General features: G+C 35.0%; 1 protein-coding gene across 2 annotated transcripts in view; it reads left to right on the top strand.

Annotated features, from left to right (window-relative positions):
- LOC123315696 (lachesin-like) overlaps positions 1-25724 on the top strand; it is a 207571-nt gene that overhangs the window by 47346 nt on the left and 134501 nt on the right. For both annotated transcript variants that reach the window (XM_044901524.1, XM_044901525.1), the window contains exon 3: positions 17728-17938. In XM_044901524.1, coding sequence (XP_044757459.1) covers positions 17728-17938 — 211 coding nt within the window. The remainder of the gene's footprint in view (positions 1-17727; positions 17939-25724) is intronic.

Below are 25724 nucleotides of genomic sequence, written 5' to 3' on the forward strand. Positions count from 1 at the left end.
GATTGCAACCCTTTAAACAGGACATTCTGGAATCTAAAGCAGTGGCTTCTTTTCTTTTTTTCAATCTAATGCGTCAAGAATGATGGAAAAAAAATCTGACAGTTTCAGCAAGCCGAAACAATAAAAATTGGCCACAAATCACACAAAATTATGTTTCTTGAAATTGTGTCCTCTCCTGTGCTTCAAATTATTTTCGCATTCATCGTAAGATTTGTAGAGATTGTCCAAAGGTCTTTGAGATATATGTCGATGGATGAACATTAGACCGGAATTCAACAATGATCTTGCCCTTCCGCATGTAAGGCTAAGCTCCTCGTGCTCATCACCCTCTAGATCGAAAACAGTTGGGAGTAGTAAAATTGCTACGGACAAAAGATGTATAGAATTGTATTATTTCCAAATCGAATGTTGGACTAGAAAAACTAGAACAAATGAAAACTATATTCCGAAATTCATTTCATTCGATGAAACCGTTTGTGGGATAGAACTAAAAATAATTTTTTTTATGGTTTTTCCACAGCCTGTATCTTTTAAAGCGAGCCGATTCGGAAAAATGGTAAAAAAAGTGTTTCTTCGACCTCAAGAATCTAGTGTTAAAGTATTTTTGCGAGTCAAAAACTCACTCTTTATTCTGATTTCTATATTCCGATAACAACGACACAAGGAAAGATATTATTAAAGTATGATTTGCTTTTTATATGGTGGCAACCATATTCACCGTTTCCTGGTATAAACAAACTACTTGTTACTTGACATAGAGAAAAAAAGTGTACTTCATTTTCGATGAAGGTTTTTCGTTGATTAATTCAAGAAGATAACACCCAATTAAAGCCTTTGCTCCATTCAGAAGGGAAGGCGAGAGGTGAAAGATGTGAACAGATAAACACCAGACAACCATAAACCCTAGTACACATCTCAAAGTCAATCTATTTGTCTCTCAGAAACGCCGTTACGGTTGCTTTGTTCCCAACATACGAACTAATTCCAAGTTGGTGGTGTGGAACGACTAAACATTCATTAATCGATGGAAGTTCAGGGGTTATATGCTGAGACAATGGCCCCTGGGGATTCCACAGGCAGCCTACATCTCTCCAGGTCGTTCCAAGTTGGAAAACTGCCCCCGATTGACGCTGTCGTACTGGTTTCAACATCGACGGAATCACGTTACCGGGGTTTTATTACCGCCTTTCGTATAAAAGCCCTTATGGCTGGAAATATATCTCTAACTATTCCGAAGGAATGTGATTAGGACTGGTTATCTATTTCTGAAGCATTTCTCACCTTCTACAAAGCGACGACCTCATTATGTACATGCAATCTTGTCCCATTGTCGCAGTCGTGACTGTAACGGGGACACAATGACTATTGCGAGAAAGAACACGAGAAACTTCGGGCGACACAAAGATGTAAGGAAATTGCTGAGCACGATTTCAGTTTGCTTGTGTTTGTTGCTCCTCGTCTTTAATTTGATAACTTCAAAAAGAAGTAGAGAAAAGCCGAGCAGTTGGATGGGAATTGCAGTTGATTAGAGGAATTTTAATGCACGAATCGTCAGTTTGGATAACCTACTTCCATATTACTGGTATTGATTTATATATGTTATCTACATGGTGTCCCAGAATAAGAGGTCAATGATTCACCACTGTACTTCACGATTGAGAATATTAGGGTTTCAAATTTTTCTGAGAAATATTTCTCAATGGAGCTACGTCCTTTTAAAGGTTCAACTCTCAGAAGAATGGATATTGTTTGTTTAACACCGCAAAAAGAATAATGAAATTTGGAAATGTTTTTTGTACTCGGGAGCTCAAAGTACCGCTGTGAAAATCTCAATAAGCTGCTTCAAACTCATACTTAATGCATACTCAAATTTATTACGTAATATCATCGAGATCAATATTCGAATGTGAGCGCTTTTCTTATTCGTTTTTACCGAAAACGGAGCATTCGTCCAAATTTTAGGTACAAAATATTGAGTTCTCGTAATGTAAAGTTCAGCTTGGAGAATACGATTGGAGGTACGAAAAATTTTCGCGAAGGTAACCCTTGAATTTCCGATTTCGAGATGCATCTGATCGAAATTTTCATAGTTGTAGTTTTAGCTCCAGACAAAAACAATCCATCATAAGAAACTAACTGAATTCAGCTTAGATAGTTCCTCAGAAAATAAATGAAATCCATCTCAAGGCTATACATCAAAAGGTCGGTAGCTCCGCAGTAAAATACTTGAAAAAAATTGAACATTTTGTATTGTAGAATGCGGTGATGGATCGACCTCTCTATATTCGATGGAAATTTGAAGCAATCGGGATCTTTAATAACATTGTCTTCGAAATATTTCAAATTTCATATCGTTAGTGTAATATAAAATCCAGGGTTGTGCCGAGCACTGAAAAAAGTGCTTCGAGCACTAAACACCGAGCACTGACAAAAATTTCTCCCGAGTCTCAAACACTAAGCACCGATTTTTCAGAAAAGGCCCGCTATGACTAAGCACTTTGTGGCAGTAATTTGATTTTGCTAGCACTAAGCACTTTTATGAAAAACTGTTGGAAATAAGATGTTTTGCAATAAAATCTGCATTCGACCGAAAAAACATCGCTTCCATTTCTTCGAAACGATAAGTTTCTCGTTTACTCTACAGCAGTTTATTGTTTCACGAATAGAAATATGAATGAATTTTATTTCTTTCCAAAGTTTTACAGGGTGATCTATGACGGAATGAACCATTTCCTAAAATATAGGTTGCTTCTTAAACGAATATTCATATTCATATAAAACCGGTTGTACATATTTAGGCTGAATTGATAATTATCTATGTCTTTTTGGAATAATTCATGTTGCGCTTCTACGCCTTCGAAGAATTGCCTAGCCAAGTTTTTGATGAAGCATGAAATTAGAGAAAAACTTTGAAAATTTAAATTTTTTTAGGCCATTAATTGGGAATTAGGACTTTCGGAGTAAGTTTCATATAGTAATTCTTGAGTTATTCCCGAATGCCTTCATTTCATATATCTCGCCATCTATGAAAACCATTGAGTACTCTGGCATAAATTTCAAATAAGCTCTCTTCGACACCGTTTGAAGCGGCTTCCTCAAAGCAAGCGCAATTTTGTCCTAACTCACACGTGTCAAGATTATGGCAATATTGGCAAATTTTATTCAATAGAGAGAAAGCCGACAAGTGTTTTTATAAGTTCGCAGGTGGTCATTCGAAGATATATTGAAATGCACTATTTTTCCTATCGATTCTCCTTTTTTGGAAAATGAAAGAAGTCTACTCGGTTTTCACAGAATGCGAATTTGTTTCATGCTACTCCATACACCTGTAAGCAATCATATCATACTAAGACCAGAATTGAATTATAATTACATTTCCCGGGAACTACATGAATATTGTTCAGGTTGAGTCATATCGAAATATTCATATTCTTGGATTTATATAATATAATAGAGGGTGTTTCACTGCGATGGTTAATTAAATATTTTCGAAGAAGTAATCGAAATTCCATACTGGAAATTTTCATGTTGATCCCGACAATGAGCTTTCTCCCTTAAATATTTTCAGACCTTTGTAACTTCCGGTTATATGACGGCACTAGATTTCTCGTTCCTTTTTTCAAAAGGCACACCCTGTCTCTCTTCGCATCTTTAAATAGCCGATTTGGTGGCAATTTCAACAGTGTGCCATACAATGGGTAAAAACTGTCTGTGTTATTGAGATTCTTATGATGAAATTGTTGAAAACGCTGAAGGTCACAATTATTTAATATTTCTGCCGGGGATGGTCCTTGCAAAAAATCGAAGAAGATCAAGAAGATCAGCATCAGAAATCAGTATTTTCAAACTGAAATCCATATTTGTTATTATGTATTTGAGTCTATTTTACGTGAATCATAAAGGAAGAATTTTGAATCGGGGAAAAGAGCAATTTCGCTTGATTAGTCAGTGATTTAATTGTTTGTTGGTATTGTTGAAAATTCATAAACAGTTTACGAAAAATTTAAATCATTTATCAAAACATGGAATTAAAATCGAATCAATTCAGAAACATAACACCAGTTGTATAATTTTATTTTGAAAGTTTTTGCAGAATTTAGGCGTCTTCTGCCAAACGGCTGCTGAGGATTTTCTCATATTTTCTAATCATAGGATTGTTACAAAATTCTACACAAGTCGGTACTTTACAAATAATTGTTTTGTTTCAATTCATATGTGTCGATAGTTTCAAACATCAAAAAAAAAAAAAAATCACATGCCTTCAACTCTAATGAAATCATATGAGCAAAATGCAAAATGGACTCTTAACCTACGTCTTCTCTATCCCTTTTTTTCTTCAACGGAAGTAGTTGATTTTTATCACTTATTCTTCATCAAAGAGTCTAAACCTCGGTCTAACCCTATATCTGTGGTATACTATATGCTCATAAAGTGTCAACTCGTCGATCGCTTATTCGTGTTTCGACAAGATTTCCGAAGGGCTTAGTGCTTAGTAATCCCCAGAAGTAATGCCGAGCACTTAAGTGCTCGGGAGCTCTTTAGGTGTTACTAAGCACTAACTAAGCCTTTCGATAAAGTGCTCGAATTACTAAGCTCTGGTCTTAGAAAGTGCTCGGGAGCACAAAAAGGCTTCAAGTGCTTTCACAAGCACTAATCTCTGCTTTGGCACAGCTCTAATGGTATCCCACAGAAATTTTCGCATTACCTGAGTATTTCTTATGATATGACCGCTTCTGCATCTATTGTCGCCAAGTAATGCCTGTCAACGATCGTACTTCATATGTACTAGACTGATTCAAAAAAATCGACTTTCTTTTTTTCGAGAAACACACCCCTTATTATCTTCAGGGCACTGAAAAATGACGTCTGTGAAGATATTAGTCAAAAATCTTATTATTTAGAGGTCGCTCATCGAGGATTTCTATTTTCCCTACTAATAGCAGGGGAAAAAAATTCATTTCTAGTTAAAAAATTCCAGTTCGCAAACCAATGGACGGATTCCATTGAGCGATATATTTTTATGTAGGGAGTTAGGTGCTCTACAAAAACTGCCACTTAAAATTTTTTCATAAAACGGCTTTTCGAAAAGTAATTAGAGCTTGAAATTAAATTTTTGTCGAAGTAGCTCTATTTACTCGGATATCAGGGAGAAATTATTGGAATTTACTTTGAAAATCAGGAAATCGTTCTCGAAAGTTACAAATGATATGATTTTATTTAGATTTAAATCATTTATGACATCCCCAAATTGTCAACCTCACCAATTGCTAGGGAGTTAGTGTTTCATACTCTTCAGAATCAAATTATTAAGCATCTCTTATTTCTCATTCACTCGGGTCAGAAAGAATGATTGGTTTTGTGCCCTCTTTCAGATTAGTGTTTGATCTTAAACTCGGTACTTGTCTTCAGTTTCATCCATAATATAATTTTGTGTATTCATTATTTTTGCAAACCCAAAATGGCCGCATTCACAAAATTCTTGCTATATGATTTCATTGGAGAAGACATTATGTAGTGAAAGTAACATATAGATGATAGGATCTTTCTGTTGTTAACAATTCAGCGGAGCGAGTTATTAGTTTAATTGAAGAATGCAATAACTACTAAAAGAAGAATGAATAATAAACAGTTACAGTTTCTTTTACAATTGATAAACGAACATCGTCATCGTTTTCCGGATTGCAACAAAAAAAATTGAAATTATCTGTTTAGAACATATTATGTATTAGGTATAGATGTTGAATATACCAACACCAATATTATTTTTCACAACCGAATAAATGCTTTCTATATGCGACTTATTTCTAATATCATTAAACCTACCAATCCCACAAATATCGAGACATTTGTTCAAAAATTGATAGTTCACTACCTATTTTGTGACAGCGGCTATTTTGGATTTATAAAAATAATGAATCTATATCTATATATCATCTATATGTTACTTTCACTACATGATGTCTTCCCCAATGAAATCATATAGCGAGAATTTTGTGAATGCGGCCATTTTGGGTTTGCAAAAATAATGAATACACAAAATTGTATTATGACTGAAACTGAAGACAAGTACTGGGTTTAAGAACAAACACTAATCTGAAAGAGGGCACAAAACCAATCATTCTTTCTGACCCAAGTGAATGAAAAATAACAGATGCTGAATAATTTGATTCTGAAGAGTATAAATTTCTAACTCTCTAACAATTGTTGAGGTTGACTATTTTAGGATGTCATAAATTATTTGAATCTACATAGAATCATATTAATTGTATTTTTCCAGAACTATATTCTGATTTTCAAAGTAAATTCCAATAATTTCTCCCCAATATCCGAGTAAAAACAGCTACATCGACAAAAATTTCATTTCAAGCTCTTATAACTTTTCAAAAAGCCGTTTTATGGAAAAATTATATGAGACAGTTTTTGTAGAGCACCTAACTCCCTACATAAAAATATATTGCTCAATGGAATCCGTCCATTGGTTTGCGAACTGGAATTTTTTAACTAGAAATACATTTTTTTTCCCTGCTATTAGTAGGGAAAATAGAAATCCTCGATGAGCGACCTCTAAATAATAAGATTTTTGACTAATATTTTCACAGACGTCATTTTTCAGTGCCCTGAAGGTAATAAGGGGTGTGTTTCTCGAAAAAAAAGGAAGTCGATTTTTTTGAATCAGTCTAATTGTACCCATATATAATAGCCTGAAATTATAGCATAAGTGCTGTGATCTCGTAGCCATTTTGTTGTTTCGCGTGTTTTTTTCGTAAATTTGAACGAATCATCGTCTAATAATAAAAGATTGCTGTGAAATTATTTCGACAATGAATTTTTCTTCTACGCTCTACAAAGAATCGGTTTGTTCTTGAATCCCAACTATAGTATATATTATGAAATATTTCGAAAACGCGACTGTCAATTTTTGTTTGTTTTCGGCATAGAGAAGGCCATTAAAAATGCTATTAGTTCGCCTTTTTAACCGAATTCGTAGTATCAATAATAACGGAGATGGCAAAGGTGCCAACTAAATTTGGAACACCTTGTATAACAGACGCAGTTTATCCGTCAACTGGTCGATGATATAAACGATCGATCAGTTAACAATAAAAAGTATTGTTTCAAAAATGACAAATGCGTTGACGAAAGAAGATAGTATAGCAAAGGAGGTGCAATAGGAAAAAGGAAGTAGGTACTCGGTTCACTTCGGTATCGCCACACTCCACGAAATGATTTCTCGGATTGACGTAGGTTACATAAAATAAGGTGGTGGCTTGCAATGAGTTCAAATAATTTACTTCTCATCTGCTACCTCGTCTAATTTAGTTATTTAGTTTTCTCACAAAAGTTATAGGATTTTAAATCACCTTCTTTTTATAACTTTACCAAGAGTGGACTATGGCATAATAGACATTCAACAATGCATCGAGTGGCAGCGAGGTATGAGTATGCCATATAATTGCATCATCTCAAATTACTGCCAACAATTACACTCGAAAACTTTGTGAAATTTTTGGCGCGATGAATATTCATTCCAAAGTTAGGTGTCAACAGAGAGGATTTTTCCTTGTTCAAATTTGATAAATTCTGCTTCCACGAACCTTCCCTATCCTAGGTGTGAATATTGTAAATAACATTGAACACAGTTTATGTCTTTCAATTTTGTATTTATGCTTGATTTGTTATTGTTTTTATTTTGAAAACATCCTTTTTCGAGAAACTAATAATTCCTCTATTTTGTTTTGTTTTCAAATTATAGGTCGAATTTAAAATTTCAAATTTGGTCATTATACCCATTTCTTTAAGAAAATGACGATTCTTTCTAAGTCATTTTAAACAACTGTTTTCATAGGAAAAAACACAACTTCATATTATAGCTCAGCAAATAAACCTGTAGAAAAAAATCATAGTAGGCCACTGGATTATTATAAAAAAGTGTCTCCCAAATTTAAATTATGGCTTAAAACTCAAAAACAAGAGAAGATAGAGGAATGCAGTTGATGGCATTATTAGTTGTAGACGACATGAATGGCACATTCATTTTACTCTATCTTGTTGGGTTAAAAAGTTGTATTTCAGGTATCACTAATTTTGCCCACCCTGTTCATAATTATATCAATAAAAATGAAATCGACCTAATTAATCTCAATTCTCCCACTGAAACATTCAATAACAATATCCAAGCAATATCATTTTCGATAATCAGTTATCTACATACAGGGCTTTAATTTTTTCTGGAAACGACAAGAGAGTAACTTGAAAATAAAAACTGAAATGGTCTGCAGCTATAAAAATTAATAACAAAATAATAAGTAGTTACTGAGTAAGTTGCTTTATAATAATGAAAATAACACAAGATCAAATGACGTATTCATAAAGATATTATTGATCAATTTTTTTTTAACATCGTAATTAAATGTGCAAGCATTGTTGGTGAAAGGGTTTGATGAGTTCTAACACCTGTTAAAAATAAAGCCTCAGATTTGGAAGCACTCTGTATACGTGATGGCGATACTCTTGATGGCGTTTATCTTGAATAGTCTTTCCTACTACTATGGCATATTACGATCTAATTATGAACTTTTGATGAAACGAAAATTTCGAAGGTTCATTCACATTATTACATTATTATTTGTGCTTCTTTCGTATGACATCATCGTGAATTTCTGGAGCATATTTGTTTCGCCATTCCAACTAAACACACATCACCTGAAAAAACAATAAATATGTTAGTATGTACAGGAATATAGAAATCATCAAAAAATAAATGATCACTCATGAATTTCAGCTAAGCTGGTTTCATTATGAAGTTTACCATTGCCAGATCGAAATAATTTATTTTCTGCTTTCGAAGTTGAATTTATCTTCAATTTAGTGCTTCTTTGTACCCCTGAAAACCGTTAATTAGAGAACCGCGAGGACAATGAAACCGATTCTTCTGGAATAGAGCTTGATAAATTAGTGAATGCATTATCATAACAAAAGAAAACTCAGATCGGAAATACTGAGAATTTCAAACTGAATTGAAATTGTTCACGTTAATTTTAGCATGGAGTATCGTTACCTGTTATACAGAGAATTGTGCTCAAATACCTGCTATGTTACGAAAAATTTTTCTTTGTAAGAGTGGATATGAGTTAGAAAACAAAACAGTTTTACCTACTAGAATTAAAGACTTTCATTATTCTACTTGAAAGTATATCATAAGCGCTATGACGTGTTTCGATACTTTGAAGAAATTTTCAGATATAGACAATAACAAGAAATTGAGTAACTCATTATTATACAAGTATTATCAAATCTAATATGGCATAAAAAGTCAAATTGAGCTATATAGACGAAATCGTCCTTTATGTCCATTGTGCATGATCTCCTATTATTGCATGGTTGTCTCGGGACTCTTGGTAACCGCACATGAGAAATTCGTAAGTTATGATGTCATGACTTTCTCAATGGAACTCACTTGGGTTTTCCAGCAGGTTGAACAATTAAATTTGATATTATTCTTGAGAGCTGAGCATAACTGAGAGCATAACTCACGCATAAATATCAAGTATTGAACCCAGTTACCAATTATTATTATTAGCCTATTTGATAATTTACCAATGTTATAGTATTGAAGGCTTTATTATCCTGCTCTAATATACAGGGTGATTCAAAACTCGAGGCGAAAAATTAAGGGACATATAGAGACAGAAGTTCTCGATTAAACGTAAAAAAATTTTTGGCCGATGAGGCTTCGTTTCCGAGTTTTTGGACATTAATATTTAATATGCAACCAATTAAATTTCATAAATTACAGTAAGTCCAGAAATAAATGAGATGCAAATGTCTCCTGGTGACAGAACACTCACGGCCGATTTCATAATCAAACCTAAAATTGCTTCAATTTTAAAGCCTCCTTCAACCCTACTGAAAATAACACTAAAGGAAGCTTTAAGCTCAAAGTGACTTTAAAATTTGATTATGAAACTCGATGTTATTGTTTGCCAATTCAAAAGTTGCTTTGCTGGTTTAGTCCTTCTGTTAAACATGAAGTTTTCTAACGAAAAATATGCAGAATATGCAAAATATTATTTTTGTGTACGGTTTTTGTGATGGCAACGCATTGAAAGCTTGTCGGGAGTACAACATACAATCACCGAAGATAATAATAATAATAGTAATGAAGGTCTTTATTCAATCAATTTCATGAAGAACTTCATATCCCTAGTAGAAAGCTTCAACCTCAGAATGAAAGTTCATGAATCAACTAGACTGAGCAAAACCTCGGCTACATGCTTAGACAACATAATTACCAATATACAAGGTACAATATCTGTAATTGAAGAGCATATATCGGATCATAAAGCACAAAACTTTGTATTTCCAGCGGATGAGCCAATTGGGAGGTCATTTCAGGGGGGATGAGATGTATTAATGAAGTCACAATGAAAATATTTTTAGACATTATTTCCACTCAGGACTGGTCGATTGTGTTGGATGACTCTCATGAGGATGTTGACAGAATGTGGGATATGTTTTCTGATAGTTTCGTATCTGTTTTTAGGACAGCCTTCACTATAAAGGAAGCTGCACAATACAAATTAGCTAAGTGGAAATATGATGCGGCGATAACTGAGGCACGTATGATTTCAACTCTTACAAACAAAAATCTTCTAATGAATCAAAGGCTATATGGAAGCTGGTGAATAATTCTTTAGAGAAAAAGGGCAAATCTGCTGTTTATTTTGAAGACGAAGTTGATCCTGAGAAAATTGCTGATAAGTTCAATAATTTCTTTATAAATGCAGTTCCGGAAGTCAGAGATGGAGAAATCAATGATAATGTACATTTAAGAAAAATCAATCATAATGACAAATCGTTTTATATGTTTGAAGTCACAGAAGATGAAGTGGAGAAAACCATCATGAGAATGAAAAATAGCGATTCTACAGGATATGACGAAATACCCATGACCCGTGATAAAAAAATGTGCGAAACACAAATGCAAACCACTAACCCATATTATAAATAGATCATTTATTGAGGGGGTTTTTCCGAATAAATTTAAGATAGCTGTTATTAAGCGAATTCATAAGATAGGAGATAGAAATGATCCATCTACTTATCGCCCGATCAGATTGCTTTCTTTATTTGCAAAAATCTTTGAAAGATTACTGGCTGATAGGTTGTCAAGTTTTTTTTTTTAAATTCAAGATACTCTCACAATATCAACATGGTTATGTACCCTGAAAGAGCCATATTTGAATTACAACAGTCAATAATGAAAGCTTTAGAGAGGAGCGAATTGCCATTGGGGCTTTTCTTGGATTTGACCAAAGCTTTTGATTGTGTGGATATAAAGAATTTACTGCGAAAATTAGACAAATATGGAGTTCGAGATAAAAAGCTTAAGCTTATTGAAACCTATTCGAAAAACAGAACACAAATGGTCGAAGTGACTGTAAATGGTAGAAAGTACAGATCCTCCAGATAATTCAGTAGGAAAGGTGTACCTCAAGGAAGTATATTGGGGCCATTTTTATTTTTAATTTACATTAATTACTTGCCAAATCTAAGAGAGTACCTTCAACTGCTGTTTGATCTCATTTTGTACGCTGATTACACCAACGTATTACTGTCCTCACCAACCTTCAAAAAAACAATGGATTATGTGAATATGGTCCTGAATAGTGTTGTCGAATGGTGCACAGAAAATCAACTAATGCTCAATATAAAAAAGACTGATTGCTTAATTTTTCATTGTGACCGTTCATTGGCACATATTCCACAAAACTTCAATAACGACATTTCCAGTATCGAAGGAAACGAAGTTTCTGGGACTGCATTTGGATGAAAATTTAAAACGGAATAGGCATGTGGATTACCTTATTAAAAGGTTGAATTCAGTCATCTATACGACAAAGGTATTGAAGTACAGAGTGGACTCTTCAACACTTAAAATTGTTTATTTTTCTAACTTCCAGTGACTTGTTTCTTATGGTGTTATATTCTGGGGAAGCTGCGCGACTGTGGATTCTGTATTTTCATGTCAGAAGGCAGAGCTATGCTCAATATGGGATATAGAGACTCTTGTAGAGGACAATTTAAGCAGAATCGAATAATGCATGGTCTGTACGTCTATCCGGTGTTATTATTCATGCAAAAACATCCAAATTATTTTGATGCTTATAGAAGTACAAGCAAAAACACATACTGAACCTCTGCTCTATCCTCACCTCTCGCTTTCTTTAACAGAGAAGTCCCCTTTATAACATGGGAATCAAGTTGTTCAACGCTCTTCCAAGAGAATTCAAGTTGATAACTAGCTGTAATATGTTCAAGAAGAGATTACACACCCTGTTGATGGAATGCGAGCCCTATAATTTGCAAGAATTGTTTGCCTTTTGTAAAACATTGAAGTAATGTATTTTTTATTTGACGAATTCAATTTTTATTATTTGTAATAATTCTTTGAATTATTGAATATATTATGACTTATGCCAACATGAGATTTCCTAATAGATAAGAACCATCTCGCAGGGTGTTTTCTGATGCTCATCAAAGGCTGCGACAGTTTGGAATTGGCATTTGTCGTACTGGTACTGGTGGTGCGTACTTGCAGATATTGGAAAACAATCTCGATAATTTGCTAGAAGATTTTCCTGTGGATTTGGTATACAATAGTATGTGGTATCACCACGATGGAGCACCACCGCATGTTGGACGAAATGTTGTCGCCTGGTTAAACCAAAATTTCAATGGTAGATGGATTGGTCGGCGTGGTCAGGTGCTATGGCCAGCGAGATCACCTGATTTGAATCCTTTTGATTATTTGTATGGGGAAATTTGAAACAACAAGTTTACGTAGTGAGAATAAATGATGAGGAACAATTAATGGAACGAATTATTAAAGCAGGCGAATTCACTCAGAATAGGCAAAGCATGCAATTAGTGTACAATTCCCTTATTCTGCTTTGCCAAGCATGTATCGATGCTAGTGGTGGCATTTTTGAACATTTAATTGAATTTTTTCTGTATTTTTATACAGTAACCATATTTTGCTCGAGTTTGATTTATTTTGATCCGACTTAATTTACAATGAAATTAGTGTATTGCAGTTTAAAGTTTTGTATAGATTCCACCCACTTACTTATGCTTTAAACGATTGACGAGATTGCTAAACTTTTCGAAACATTCAGAAAATTCACATTTTCAATATTTTTGCTTTGCGATAGTTCAGATCACAAATGATCTGGACCGTATTATTATCTATTTCATTGATTATTTTCAAATTTTGGTGGAACGCTTTATTTTTTCCAGTTCTTCTTTCTTTGAAAAAAAGCTCACCTTGAAATACACCCTCTATATGCATCGTAACTTTAATCGTACATTGACAAATTCACGGGTTCATTTCGAACAAAGAACATATATCCAGAAAAACCCTCCGGAATCGACTAAGTGATTCAATAAAAAATGTACAACAAGTGGAACTTTCTCATACACCGACTGACTATTCATCATTTTAGTCATGTAAATCTTTTTGTTTTCCTCTGCAAAGCAGGAATTATCAAGTATGCACTCAGGACATTTTCATTACTTAATACATATTCCGCTCTTCGCGAAGAGAAAATTAAATTCTCTTTTCGTATTTTCGTATCCATTATTTGCCAGTCCTTATTTTTTAAGCCAAGCTCTAACCATAATGCAGCGAAAATGTGCTTCTTCATGAAAATAATATTCAATGAAACCGCATCAGTTCATTTCTGGTTATGAAAATGGGAATTCCACAATTCAATTTCATGCATTTTTATCATGTCAAAATTACATTTTCATTACATTTTTTTTAAAATTTCATTTCTCAATGCTGAGACCTCCTTCGACTGAAATGACATAACACCATGAGTTTGAAAATCTTTCTTCATTTTATCTGTTCCATTAATGCGGTTTTCATGGAATTTTGAACATCTCCAAAGTCATGCCCAGGATGAAACAGAGGTGCGTACATGGTCCAAAACTTTGCTTCTGTCCAAGCTACCGCATTGATTTTTTTTTCCAACACTAAACCCGCGAATATACATATACATACCCCAACAATATTATCATATGCATACAGGATCTCCGAATGTTTCTCTAATTGACAACCCCATATTCTTGTTAGGTAAATTTTTGGATTTGCCACTGAATTGTCGATATAACCTTGGTTTCATCGACTTATCTGCCTTAGTTTTCGACTTATGCCAATTCATGTCCAAAATAGCATCGTGCATGGACTAACAGGAAAATTTGTTATCTATTTCAGAACCCTTCAATATAACTAAGATGTCTTAAAACATAGCTTATGCACTGATTAGATTTTGTTCTTCCAATTTTGAGGTCGCGCTGTTCAGCGGAATTGACAGCTTATTGATAATTGATATTTGAAAATGATTTCAATAGATTCCTACGACTTATGAATGTGCGGTGTGTAAAGTATTAGTTTAGAGAAAGAGTGTTAAACTTTCACGCATTCGTCGTTCAGATTTCTGTATGGACAATCAAAAACTACAGCTAAGAATTAGGTGTTGTTGATTTATCACCCTTTGTTGTTGGAATTTGAGGAAAACCAAATCACCATCGGCACGAATACAACTAACTTTAGCGATACTGTATTGAACTGTATTGGAAACACGTACCTAATCTGAATTGTGAGCATGCATTGAAAAAAAAAACATAACTTCCTTCTGTATTTCAAATATTCTTCATGAATGTAATGAAAATTTCGTCTTACATCAACTAAGTATGTTGAACATTTCGCCCATCAACTGGGTTTTATAGAAATCATGTCTTCGTGAATACAATTTGTCAACAGAAATAGTCGTGAAGCAGAATAGTAGAGGTACTTTTTCGACAATGTTGAAATATCTGGAGATTTATTTTCACAACTACAATTTAAGCGTAAATTTCAAATATTCATTAACGGCTGAGAAAATAGTCGAGTTAATTTTTTTGAGGAATAAATGATAATTCAATATATAACTTGCTTAAAAACTCCTCTCACAGATTTGTTCTCCAACTGAAGTGTGAAGGATATCAACTTTGCGCCAAAATCTTCTGATAAGCCCTTTGATATCGAAATGATTGGAATTCGAAATCTTACTGTTGACCTGATAGAATAGGAGAAAAATTCGACACTTATGACTTCGACAGTTTATGAAAAACCTCTTAAATAAATCGAAAAAGATACATTGATATTGATGTAATTACCAGCAAAGCATTGGTTTTGTATGAAATTGTGCACAATGCGTATGGTAATTTGTGCACATTTTTTTGTTTACTATTATGTTTGCAGTTCACGCATTGAAGTATCTTGCGATGAACAACTGGCCAAGACAGAAAGAACTGGTAACGAGGTTTAGGCCACAAACACTTATAGATTGGCCTTGCAAGTTGTTTATTGTCGTAGCGTAAGACTAAAAGGAAGTTGAGTTGAAATATAGTTTATGACCATCGTAGTTCTGAGAATTTTTTCGCCTTCATGCCTTCCTTTAAATATTGTAAAATAAATCACATCGCTCTTGAGATGTTTCACTACTGAACATTTTCCGTTGCATAATTCTGATGGATTGAGATTTCTCCCTTAGTTGTAAATTGTTAGATGGCGAACCCGGCGGATTCAATCAATAAATATACTCAGTAGAATTTGTTACATCATCATATGAAGCTACAGAGTGGACCGACGATTTCACATTGAATGATCAAGTTTATATCGGACAGCATCTTTGTTCCTATCACCAAGGATTGCAATTTCGATTCTTTTGTGTTGCGACGACATTTGGAATGACTTAGTTGTAGTAGTGAGAGCCATCTAAATGTAAATGTAAGATGTTGCTATAACTTCGAATTCATAACATTTAGGTACTTATAGCAAAGATTACATAAATACACTGCGGAAAAAAATTAACGCACATTCTGAAAATCTCAATTTTAATGAAAGTTAACTCTACATTGACTTTATAAATTATTTTTTATGTTCTCTCGGAAAGGTTTTGAACAAAACAAGACACATTAAATGGAAGAAAAATTCAGGATTTCACCGAATCTTATGTGAAAGAAGAGAAATGAACAATTTTCAAAATACTGAAATGCTGATAAGTGATTTAATACTTGGTATTTCCACCCCTTGCGTTAATTACAGCTCGGCAACGACGGTTCATACTCAAAATGAGTGATCTAAAAATGTTCTGATCTAATCCTTCCCAGATTTCTCCGAGTTGGATTCCCAAGTCATTAAGAGTAGCTGGATGATTTTCTGAACTTCTCAGCCTTCTATTGAAGTTGTCCCAAACCTGCTCAATCGGATTGAGATCTGTACTTCTTGCTGGCCATTTCATTCGAGAGACTTCAACCTCTTCAAGGTACTTCTGAACGATGCGCGCACGATGGGGTCTGGCATTATCGTCCATAAAAATGAAATTTTCACCAATGTATGGGGCAAATGGCACTACATGCTCTTCAAGAATGTTCCTTATATACTTATCAGCATTCATAGCTCCATTATCAACGACCACTAGGCCTGTGCGAGCAGTCAAGAATATTCCACCCCATATAAATAATCGATCCTCCCCCGAAACCAGTAGTATTCAGGAAATTGCACTGAGCATATCTTTCATGTGGACGTCTGTATACAAGGGAACGTCGATCACAATGGTAGAGGCAGAATCTAGACTAATCTGTGAAGAGAACTCTTTCCCAATCGGCCTCTTCCCAATGGATATGCTCTCTCGCAAAATCCCAACGCGCCCTTCGATGGGCTGGGGTAAGAGCTGGGCCTCTTGCCGCGACACGAGGCTTTAAATCATATTCTCTGAGGCGATTTCTTATTGCCTGAGTGCTAATTTGCACCTCATGAGTTTGCTCAAGCTGAATTTGAAGGAGGCGAGCGGTTGCAAACCGTTGTCTCAACGAAGAAACTCTCAAGTAACGTTCTTGAATGGCATTTGTTACCCGTGGTCTACCCTGTCCTGGTCTTCGGACATTCATACCTGTCTCCCTGAATCGCTGCAACATTCTGGACACACTTGTATGGGAAACTCCAAACCTTTCTGCAATTCTTGTGTATGTCCACCCTTCTTCTCGCAAAACTACCGCTTGGTCACATTCCTCTTGGGTGCAATTGCGTGTTGCGCGTTGCATAGCAATCGAGTGTAGAAAATCAAATGAAAGGAAAAACTATTGATCACTAGAATTGATCGAGAACAACTGATTTTAGAATGGAGCCAATACATTCAAAATCTGATAATATCATCTTTTTTTATTCCTGCTGGGAAAAAACATCTGTATCGAAGAAAACCGTTGAAAGTGGATAACATATGCATGCATAATTCTGATTAAAATAATTATCATTGAGAACACCTTCAGTTGTAGAATAAATTTGAGATTTCCATTATGTGCGTTAATTTTTTTGCGCAGTGTAATATTCAGTATTTCTTAAGGATTCCAAAAGGAGGAAATTCACAGGGTGATCCATTTGAAATAACAAAGTTCATCATCGTACTGGTGAAAGCAAAGATCTGTCAATGTAACTACCACCACAATATCGGCCATATCATAAGATTCTAACAAACTAATTTCTACAGAAATCGTTCGATCTGGTTCCGAGATAATTGAGGCATTCCATAGTCAAAACTCACTTCTTATAACTTTGGAAGACTATCCCCCTGTATTGTCATTTTGAAATTAACAAACACAGTTTTCGTTCTTCTTTTTCAGGTTGGGTGGATGAAGGCTGATGATCAAACTATTCTGAGTCTGCACACGAGGGTGATAACGCACAATCCCAGGATATCGGTCACTCATGATGATAGCTTAAAAACTTGGCAGTTGAGAATAAGGCAGTTGAAGGAATCTGATCGTGGGTGTTATATGTGTCAGATAAATACTTCTCAAATGAAAAAGCAAGTTGGCTGTATAGATGTTCAAGGTGAGAGATGGAATTATCAGAAGTTTCCGAGTTTGTCAGAAAATTTATGTGTTCCCTTCTGAGCGTACTTTTTAACCGGTGGTTCGGGGAATGAATTTATGATGACAGGGAATATTGTAGAAGTATATTATATATGATCGATATATTACGAAAAAATATTGCATTACGAGAACGAGATTCGAAAAGTACTCAATGTGCAATTCATCTGTCATTTGATAGAGATATTCAACATAAGTTAAAATCGAATGTTTCAAATTCAGAATTTTCACTAAGCTTGATCGGGAAAAAGGGTGTTAATTGACGTATTGACAGCTGTTTGATTTCAATCGAAAATTCAATTAAGAATATCAATTTGTATAGGGTGTCCCAAATTCGATGCTCACTGAAAGCATCTCGAGAACTATGAGACCTAGAGAAAACATCTGAAATATGTAATATAATCCGATTAATGAATACGATTAAAAAAGTATAAAACAAAAATTATTAATTTTTTCATGAAGAATAATAATTTGCCTCACAAAATAAACCTCTCCATTCAAAAAATCAAGTCGACCTTGAAAGTCAAGGTTAAGGCAAGATAAGTCAATTTTTACCCCTGATGCCTGACAACTTTCAGTTAAAACATTTTCTTCTGAAGTACATAATTTTGGGAAAATCTACTGTCCCAAATTAAATACCACACCCTGTATAGAACAAAGTTTAAAATATGTTACGTTGATATCACAGAACTGGAACATGGAATCTACAAAATATTGATATAATTTGGGTTCAGCTCGGGCACATTACAGAAGGATAACAAACTTCCTTTTAGATCTCCGCGAACAACATAGTAGATCTGTGTTTGGTAACCTGGGAAAACTCAAACCGATACAAAAAAAATTTAGTCTAGTTAAATCAAATTAAAAATAAAATGATCATCAATAAAAGATTAATATCTCCTCAAGAAATATGGAGAGTCCGGAAGAATTGAATCCCTTTTTACTTTCAAGCCATTCAAGTTCTGTAAATCTGTAAATAGAAGCAATTCCTTTTTTTGCGTCAAGATATCATGCCCAAATAGGTAACGATAGATAAATAGTAGAGTGATGGTGTGATGAAACTTTTGAGTAGAGCTTTTTTTTTAGGAACCGAAAAGCTCATGTCTCCCTAACCCATGGGAGAGTTGAGTTTAAGTTTGTTTATCATGAAAAACATTAAAAAAAACAATTTCCAATGACCAACGTTTGTCTATGTAAAGGTTGCCATCATCAGATGTATCAACGTATGAAATACACATTTTCTATTTCAGAGTCACTCTTACTTATTTCCGAGATGTTTTTCACTTTTTTATACCTCTGTATATTTATTTATATAATATTTATTAATATTTTTCAGTTTTTTTTTTTTCAAGCAGACTATTATTTAAGATCGGTGCGGGAAACTTGGACCACTGTTTATGTCTTCCGACCATAGCTCAAGTCTCCCGCACCCCCTTTTAGCCTTTTCAACAGATGTTTTCTTGAATCTTTTACAACTATTGATTAAAAAGGCTCATCGTTTGTGAAACAATATCAATCAACGAAATCATAAAAACTCAATAAAACCACACACCTTTCAAACTTTCCAGACAGGGGAAAAAATAAAAATCATTCAATTTCTTACTTTCTAACAACGAAATCACGTTCAACCCTCCCACTCCCGAACTGTTCTGATGTTCTGTGTTTCCATATTGAAAATTAAGCAGATTATACTGACTCATAACTGGTGGAAATGCGTTTGTGGAACCGGAAAATGGCCACAAAATATCATATGTTAGAAAAATAACAGATAAATTCTACCTTCAGTAATGAATTTCTCAATTACTCGACAAGGAAGGTTTTTCTTCGCCCTAATTGATGCACTCCGAACCTAAATCAACCAGATGAAATTCAAACTGAAAAACCCGCTCAAGCTCAGACGTTCCCAAAAATGAAAATATAAAAAAAACGGTGATGAACGAGAAAATTATACGTAATTGTTTGCTGCGGCCGTATCAATTCGAGTGGGAAACACAACGTGATGAATATTCTGGTATTTGCACAAAGGAAGAAATAAAAGAAAATATAAAATGTGATTAGTGAGTAATCCCTTTTCATGTTGCTTCGTATTATTTATAACCCCGTTCCAGGAAAAACTGTACACTTTTGTTTCAGACCCAAACCATAAATTCCTTCGTGAATATCCAATGAGAGGTATCAATTTTTCACCAGTGCGAAACTCATTTATTTAGCTTTTCGATATATGAATTCTAAAATGCGCGGCAGCAAATGGTTTTTTCAGGTTTCACACATGTTCAGTCCAATTTCTCGTGTCCCTTTATCCAAATCTACATATTTAAATTTTGAATATCAAATTCTGCACGATTATTCCTTTCTCATCAATGTTTCACCGATCCTATTTTTCTTTCAATAACTTAGCTTCTAGAAGAAACTTAGATCTTATAATCGAATGATGATTAGTGAGTTATTCCTTTTTCATGTTGCTTTTTATAATTATAACCCCCCGTTCCACGAAAAACTGTACACTTTTGTTTCAGACCCAAACCATAAATTCCTTTGTGAATATCCAATGAGAGATATCAATTTTTCACCAATGCGAAACTCATTTATTCAGCTTTTCGATATATGAATTCTAAAATACCCGGCAGCAAATGGTTTTTTCAGGTTTCACACATGTTCAGTCCAATTTCTCGTGTCCCTCTATCCAAATCTACATATTTAAATTTTGAATATCAAATTCTGAACGATCCTTTTTTACTTCAAATAACTCAGCTTCTAGAAGAAACTTAGATCTTATAATCGAAGGACTACATTTAAAATGCAGACAACAACTCGAAGAATTGCCGCCTCCTTTATTGCGTGCTAGTCATGAATCAGCGAAGGAATTTCAAAGAGAGTCTGAAACATATATATGTTATGGCTAAAGATATAGGTGTGAACATAAACTTTAGTTTAGCCGGCTGCACTTAGATTTAGCTTCGGGCATTTGCTAATGTTAGTTTCTTTGATCTTTAGCCAGCTGAATTTAGGAGTAACCCCACCCTATCGGCTAAAAATGTAGAAGCTAATAGAAAAGAAGAAAAGTATTGACAAGGCTGGAGGGGCACGAATTTTTGGCAATTAAAGAAATGTAAAGAAATAGTGATATAATCAAGCTACTAATGCAATGCATTTTTTGTATCAATTTCACATATTTTTAATAGCAGAAAAGCAATCTGTTGAGCAGTTGAGAATGAACATATATTTGTTTCTACCTTGTCTCAACGTATTCTTATTAGCGAATCTGAAAATCTAAACGACTCATGACAAAATTGACTATTTTGAGTGTAAGGGAATTCTGTAGAGTTAATGGTTATCTTTCATCTTGTTATTATTCATAATTTGCAAGGGAATTGCACGATCAAAAGGAGCGAATGAAGACAAGAATGATGTCGCGAACTTCTTCATCGAAATACCAAAGGTCAAATTCTGGAGAAATATAAGTAGCATAGCAGTACCCATTCTAGTTTGTAGCTAACCGGAATATTTGGCTGATAGCTTCACGCTGACTGCACTTGAATCCTCCGGGATGATTCATCAAGTGTGGCGACCGGCCGTAGTTTGAAATCTGTACGTTCAATGATTTGGAAGAAATTTTTAACAAAATCAGCTAGAAGAAGTGTTTTCAACTATTTTCATGTTCATAGATTTTTTTTGTTTTCTTTTGCAAAAGTATTGAGGTTAAAAGAAGTTGCAACATTAGAAACTATCGTTTCTATTTCGTAGAAAATTTTTTCATAAACCCAATTATTGAATGCTAGGGAAAATATACTTTTGCTCACAGAAGAAACACTCTATATCTAATGTTTAACCCTCTAATGCCCAATTTTTTTTTCTTTTTTAAAATTATTTCTTTATAGTTTCAAGTAAGCTTATGTATAATCTACACCTTTTTTTCGCAAATAGTTAACTGATTTACATTAACACCTGTTCTCACCAAATGAACCTATACTGAAGGCGGACATGGGCATTTGAACTAAAGTGCTCACAGGAAATAATTTTGTATCCATTTATATGCAACCAGTCTCAAGGCGGAATTGGGTATTAGAGGGCTAATACTTCACTTCCTTGTGAGGTCATATTCTGGTTTTTCACAGGACAATTGACTATCCACGTTCCTATTGTTCTGTGGAAAACTGTAATCTAATTTCTGTATGTGAATTGATTTCGAAAAAACTAATCTCCTAAACAGATGAAAATAACTCATTAAATGTTAAATTGAAAACCGTAAAAAAACTTTAATACAATAGCAATCGATGCTATTTTGCATATGTCAATTCTAAAAATTGAAACAAAAACATGGCCGCGTGCGTTTGTCTTCTACCATCCGACCAGTCAATAGACTCCCTCCGCACACCATCGAATACATTTTTAGCCGTTTCGTTTTGGGTAATGTGCACATTAGTCGGCTAAAGATGAAATTCCCTGAAGTAGATGAAAACTTTATAGAACTTTAGCCGGTCCTCGAATAAAAACCTAAGTTTAGCCGGCTAATCTAAAATTTATGCTCACACCTATCTTTAGCCGTAACAAATACACAAACTGTTTTTTTTTTGGTGTAGCAGGGGGAAAATCTGCAAATCAGACGAACCACCCTCTCCTGAGGGGGAACAAGTGTGGGGTTTCTCACTCTTCTGAGCTCGAGACCCACTAAAAACCCTTAACTGCTTCTTGAATTTTGGTTCCGGGCATTTTCCTATAAATCGTTCGTCTCTTAGTCGGTTTTCTTCTCGCACATTATCGTGCTGGGATTTATGAGTTTATCGTTTATTGGATTAACACTTTATTGAATTTTTCAATAAGTTTCTGTTGTTATTTTAATCTCTTTTTAATTGATCTCTTGGTCTCCTTCGGTAAATTCGCATTCTCCTCTTGTCTTCCTCTGGGTCGTAGTCCACTAGTCTCCTGAGTTCTTGATTCGGATGGTTTTTCGCTGTTTCGAATAATTTCTGTGCTTTTCTGTTCATGAATTCCGTTATGGTTTCCCATTTTAGGTCCCTATAAATCTGTCTATTCCTGACAAACCAAGGTGCATCTATTGCACATCGTAGCAGCTTGTTTTCAGTGGCCTGAATTCTTTTGATGTGGCTCTTTGCCGCGAAGCCCCAGGAAACTGATCCATAAGTCAGTTGAGGCCTAGCACCGGCTTTGATTATCTTCAATTTTGTCTCTTTCGACATGTGGCTTCTTCTTCCTATCAAAGGGTAGAGTCTTTTCATCGCTGCTTTCGTTTTGTCGATTGCTTGTTTGATATGACTTTTCCAAGTAAGTCCTTTGTCAAGCGTTATTCCTAAATATTTGGCTTCATTTTTCCAGTCGATTTCTTCGCCGTCAACTTCCAGTTTCGTTGTGGGTCGCAGTCTTCTCTTCTGTAGTAATATTGCTTGGCTCTTTTGTCCATTGATCTTGATTTTCCACTTTATGCACCAGTCATTTGTTTCGTCAATCGTTTCTTGTAGAACTCGTTCTATTACTTCTGGGTTTCGGTGTCGAGTTGCTATGCCCGTGTCGTCAGCATATAACGTTAGCATGGTTCTTGGATTCTTCGGAATATCGTGAATGTATATGTTGTACAGAAGTGGCCCAAACACTGGCCCCTGGGGGTACTCCAGCCCCTAAATCTCTTGTTGTGGAGCATTCTCCTTCCACTTTCACGTAAAATCTTCTATTTTTGAGATAATTCCGGATCAACTTGCATATTTTGATCGAATATCCAGCACTTCTCATCTTATATATTAATCCTTCATGCCATACTCTGTCGAAAGCTCTGGCGACGTCTAGTAAAACAAGACCTGTGGCTTGTTTATTTTGGAATCCCTCTGTAATGTACTCTGTGAGCCTTAATAATTGTTGCTCTGTTGAATGCTCTCTTCTGAATCCGAACTGTTCTAGCGGTATCAGTTTCAGATTTTCGGTTTCCTAATTTAGCCTCGTGGCGATAATCCTTTCTACTACTTTTCCTAACGCCGACAGTAGACTTATCGGTCTGTAGTTTTGTGGGAACTTCTTCTCTTTAAATGGTTTATTGAATACTATGACTTCCGCTGTTTTCCATTCTTCTGGGTAGTGTTCTGTCCTCATGATTCCATTCGCGATATTTGTTAGAGCGGCTTTACCTTTTCTAGGTAATTTCTTTAACATAACATTCGTTATTTTATCGCTTCCGGGAGCTTTCCCCTTCTTCAAACTTCTGATTATTTCCCTGATTTCATTTGGCGCTGTTGGCTTGTCTATTTCAGCAGCCGCTGGTAATTTATCCATTTCTTCATCATTTTCTTCAACCAGTTCTTCCAAATCTTCATTATCGTCGTCTATCCTGTAATTTATTCTCGATTCTCTTTCGATCGAGTCCGCCAATGCAGCTGCCTTATCAGTATTAGTATACGCCATTCCCCTTTCTCCGTGTAGGGGTGGAATTTTAGTCTTTTCTCCTCGTAGGCTTTTTTGCATTCTCCATGCAGAATGATCGATTGTATTCAGTTCTTGAACTCTTTTGTTCCATCTGCTTGTTCTTAGATCTTTCAGGGCATTTTTCAGAACTTGGCTATGTCGGTTGAGGTTCCTTCTATTCAGATCATTTTTATTCATCCGATATATTCTTCTTAGTCTTCGATTTTCTCGTATAAGATCTTTTACTTCTTTAGGCGTATCGCCATGCGGATGACTTGGTGCTGGTCTCTTCACTCTTCTCGTACTTTTTTCGTGAGCTTTCAATATAATCTCTTCCAGTTTATCAACCGCACATTCCAGATCCTCTGGAGTGCTTATTGTTGGAATTTCTGTTATTTCCGATTGTATTAAATGGCTGTATTTAGCCCAATTGGTATATTCTCTTATCTCCATCAGTTTTTCTCTTTGCTCTTCTCCAATTGTCAATTCGACGGGATTGTGGTTTGAGGTTCCATCTTCCAAAGTTTCAATAGAGAATTCTTGAGTTATATTTTTCAATATCGCGATATCTATTACATCTGGTATTCCTATACCAAAAGCAAGATATGTCGGTAACTCTGGTCCAATCACTATGGCATTTTGTTTTTCGGCGAAATCCTTGAGTTTTTTGCCATTTCTATTCTCTGCTCTGCTGTTCCATAATGGGGATTTACAGTTGAAATCTCCGATGCAGATTTTCGGGTTTGTCCCTTCCAACATGTTGTTTATCTCTTCTTCCAATAAATTGTTTGGTGGTCGCTTATACGCCTAGGTAATTTCGACTCTTTGACGATTCAATTCGGCAACAATCGTAATTGTTTCTGTTTCTCCTTGTGTTTCGTCGGATCTGCTTTTGAAGTATTGTTTCAGATCTGTTCTCACCATTATTGCTACTCCTCCTCCGGTGTTTGTAATTCTGTCACATCTATACGTTTCATAATTCATGAAATTCGGTCGTCTGTTCCGGTTTATTCTTGTTTCCTGTAGGGCTATAATATCAGGTTGTCTCTCTGATATTATTTCTTCTATCTCGGCTTTCCGGGTGTTGATTCTGTTTATGTTCCCCGAGATTATCTTGACGGATTTCTTCATAATATTCGTAAGGTCCATTAATTCAGTTTACTGAATAATGCTTGGAGTTTTTTCTCCATTTCCCTCTCAATTTTCAACATTATCTTGTTGAAAATTTTTTCTGTGAAGATATCTAAATCATCGGCTGATTCAGTTATCTTTTTCTTTTCCTGTTGACTGTTCACAGCCTGTTTCATTGTAAGCTTCTTCTGCCCTTCTTTTTTCTGAAC

Source organism: Coccinella septempunctata, chromosome 6 (genome assembly GCF_907165205.1).
Source record: "Coccinella septempunctata chromosome 6, icCocSept1.1, whole genome shotgun sequence".
Lineage (NCBI taxonomy): Eukaryota > Metazoa > Arthropoda > Insecta > Coleoptera > Coccinellidae > Coccinella > Coccinella septempunctata.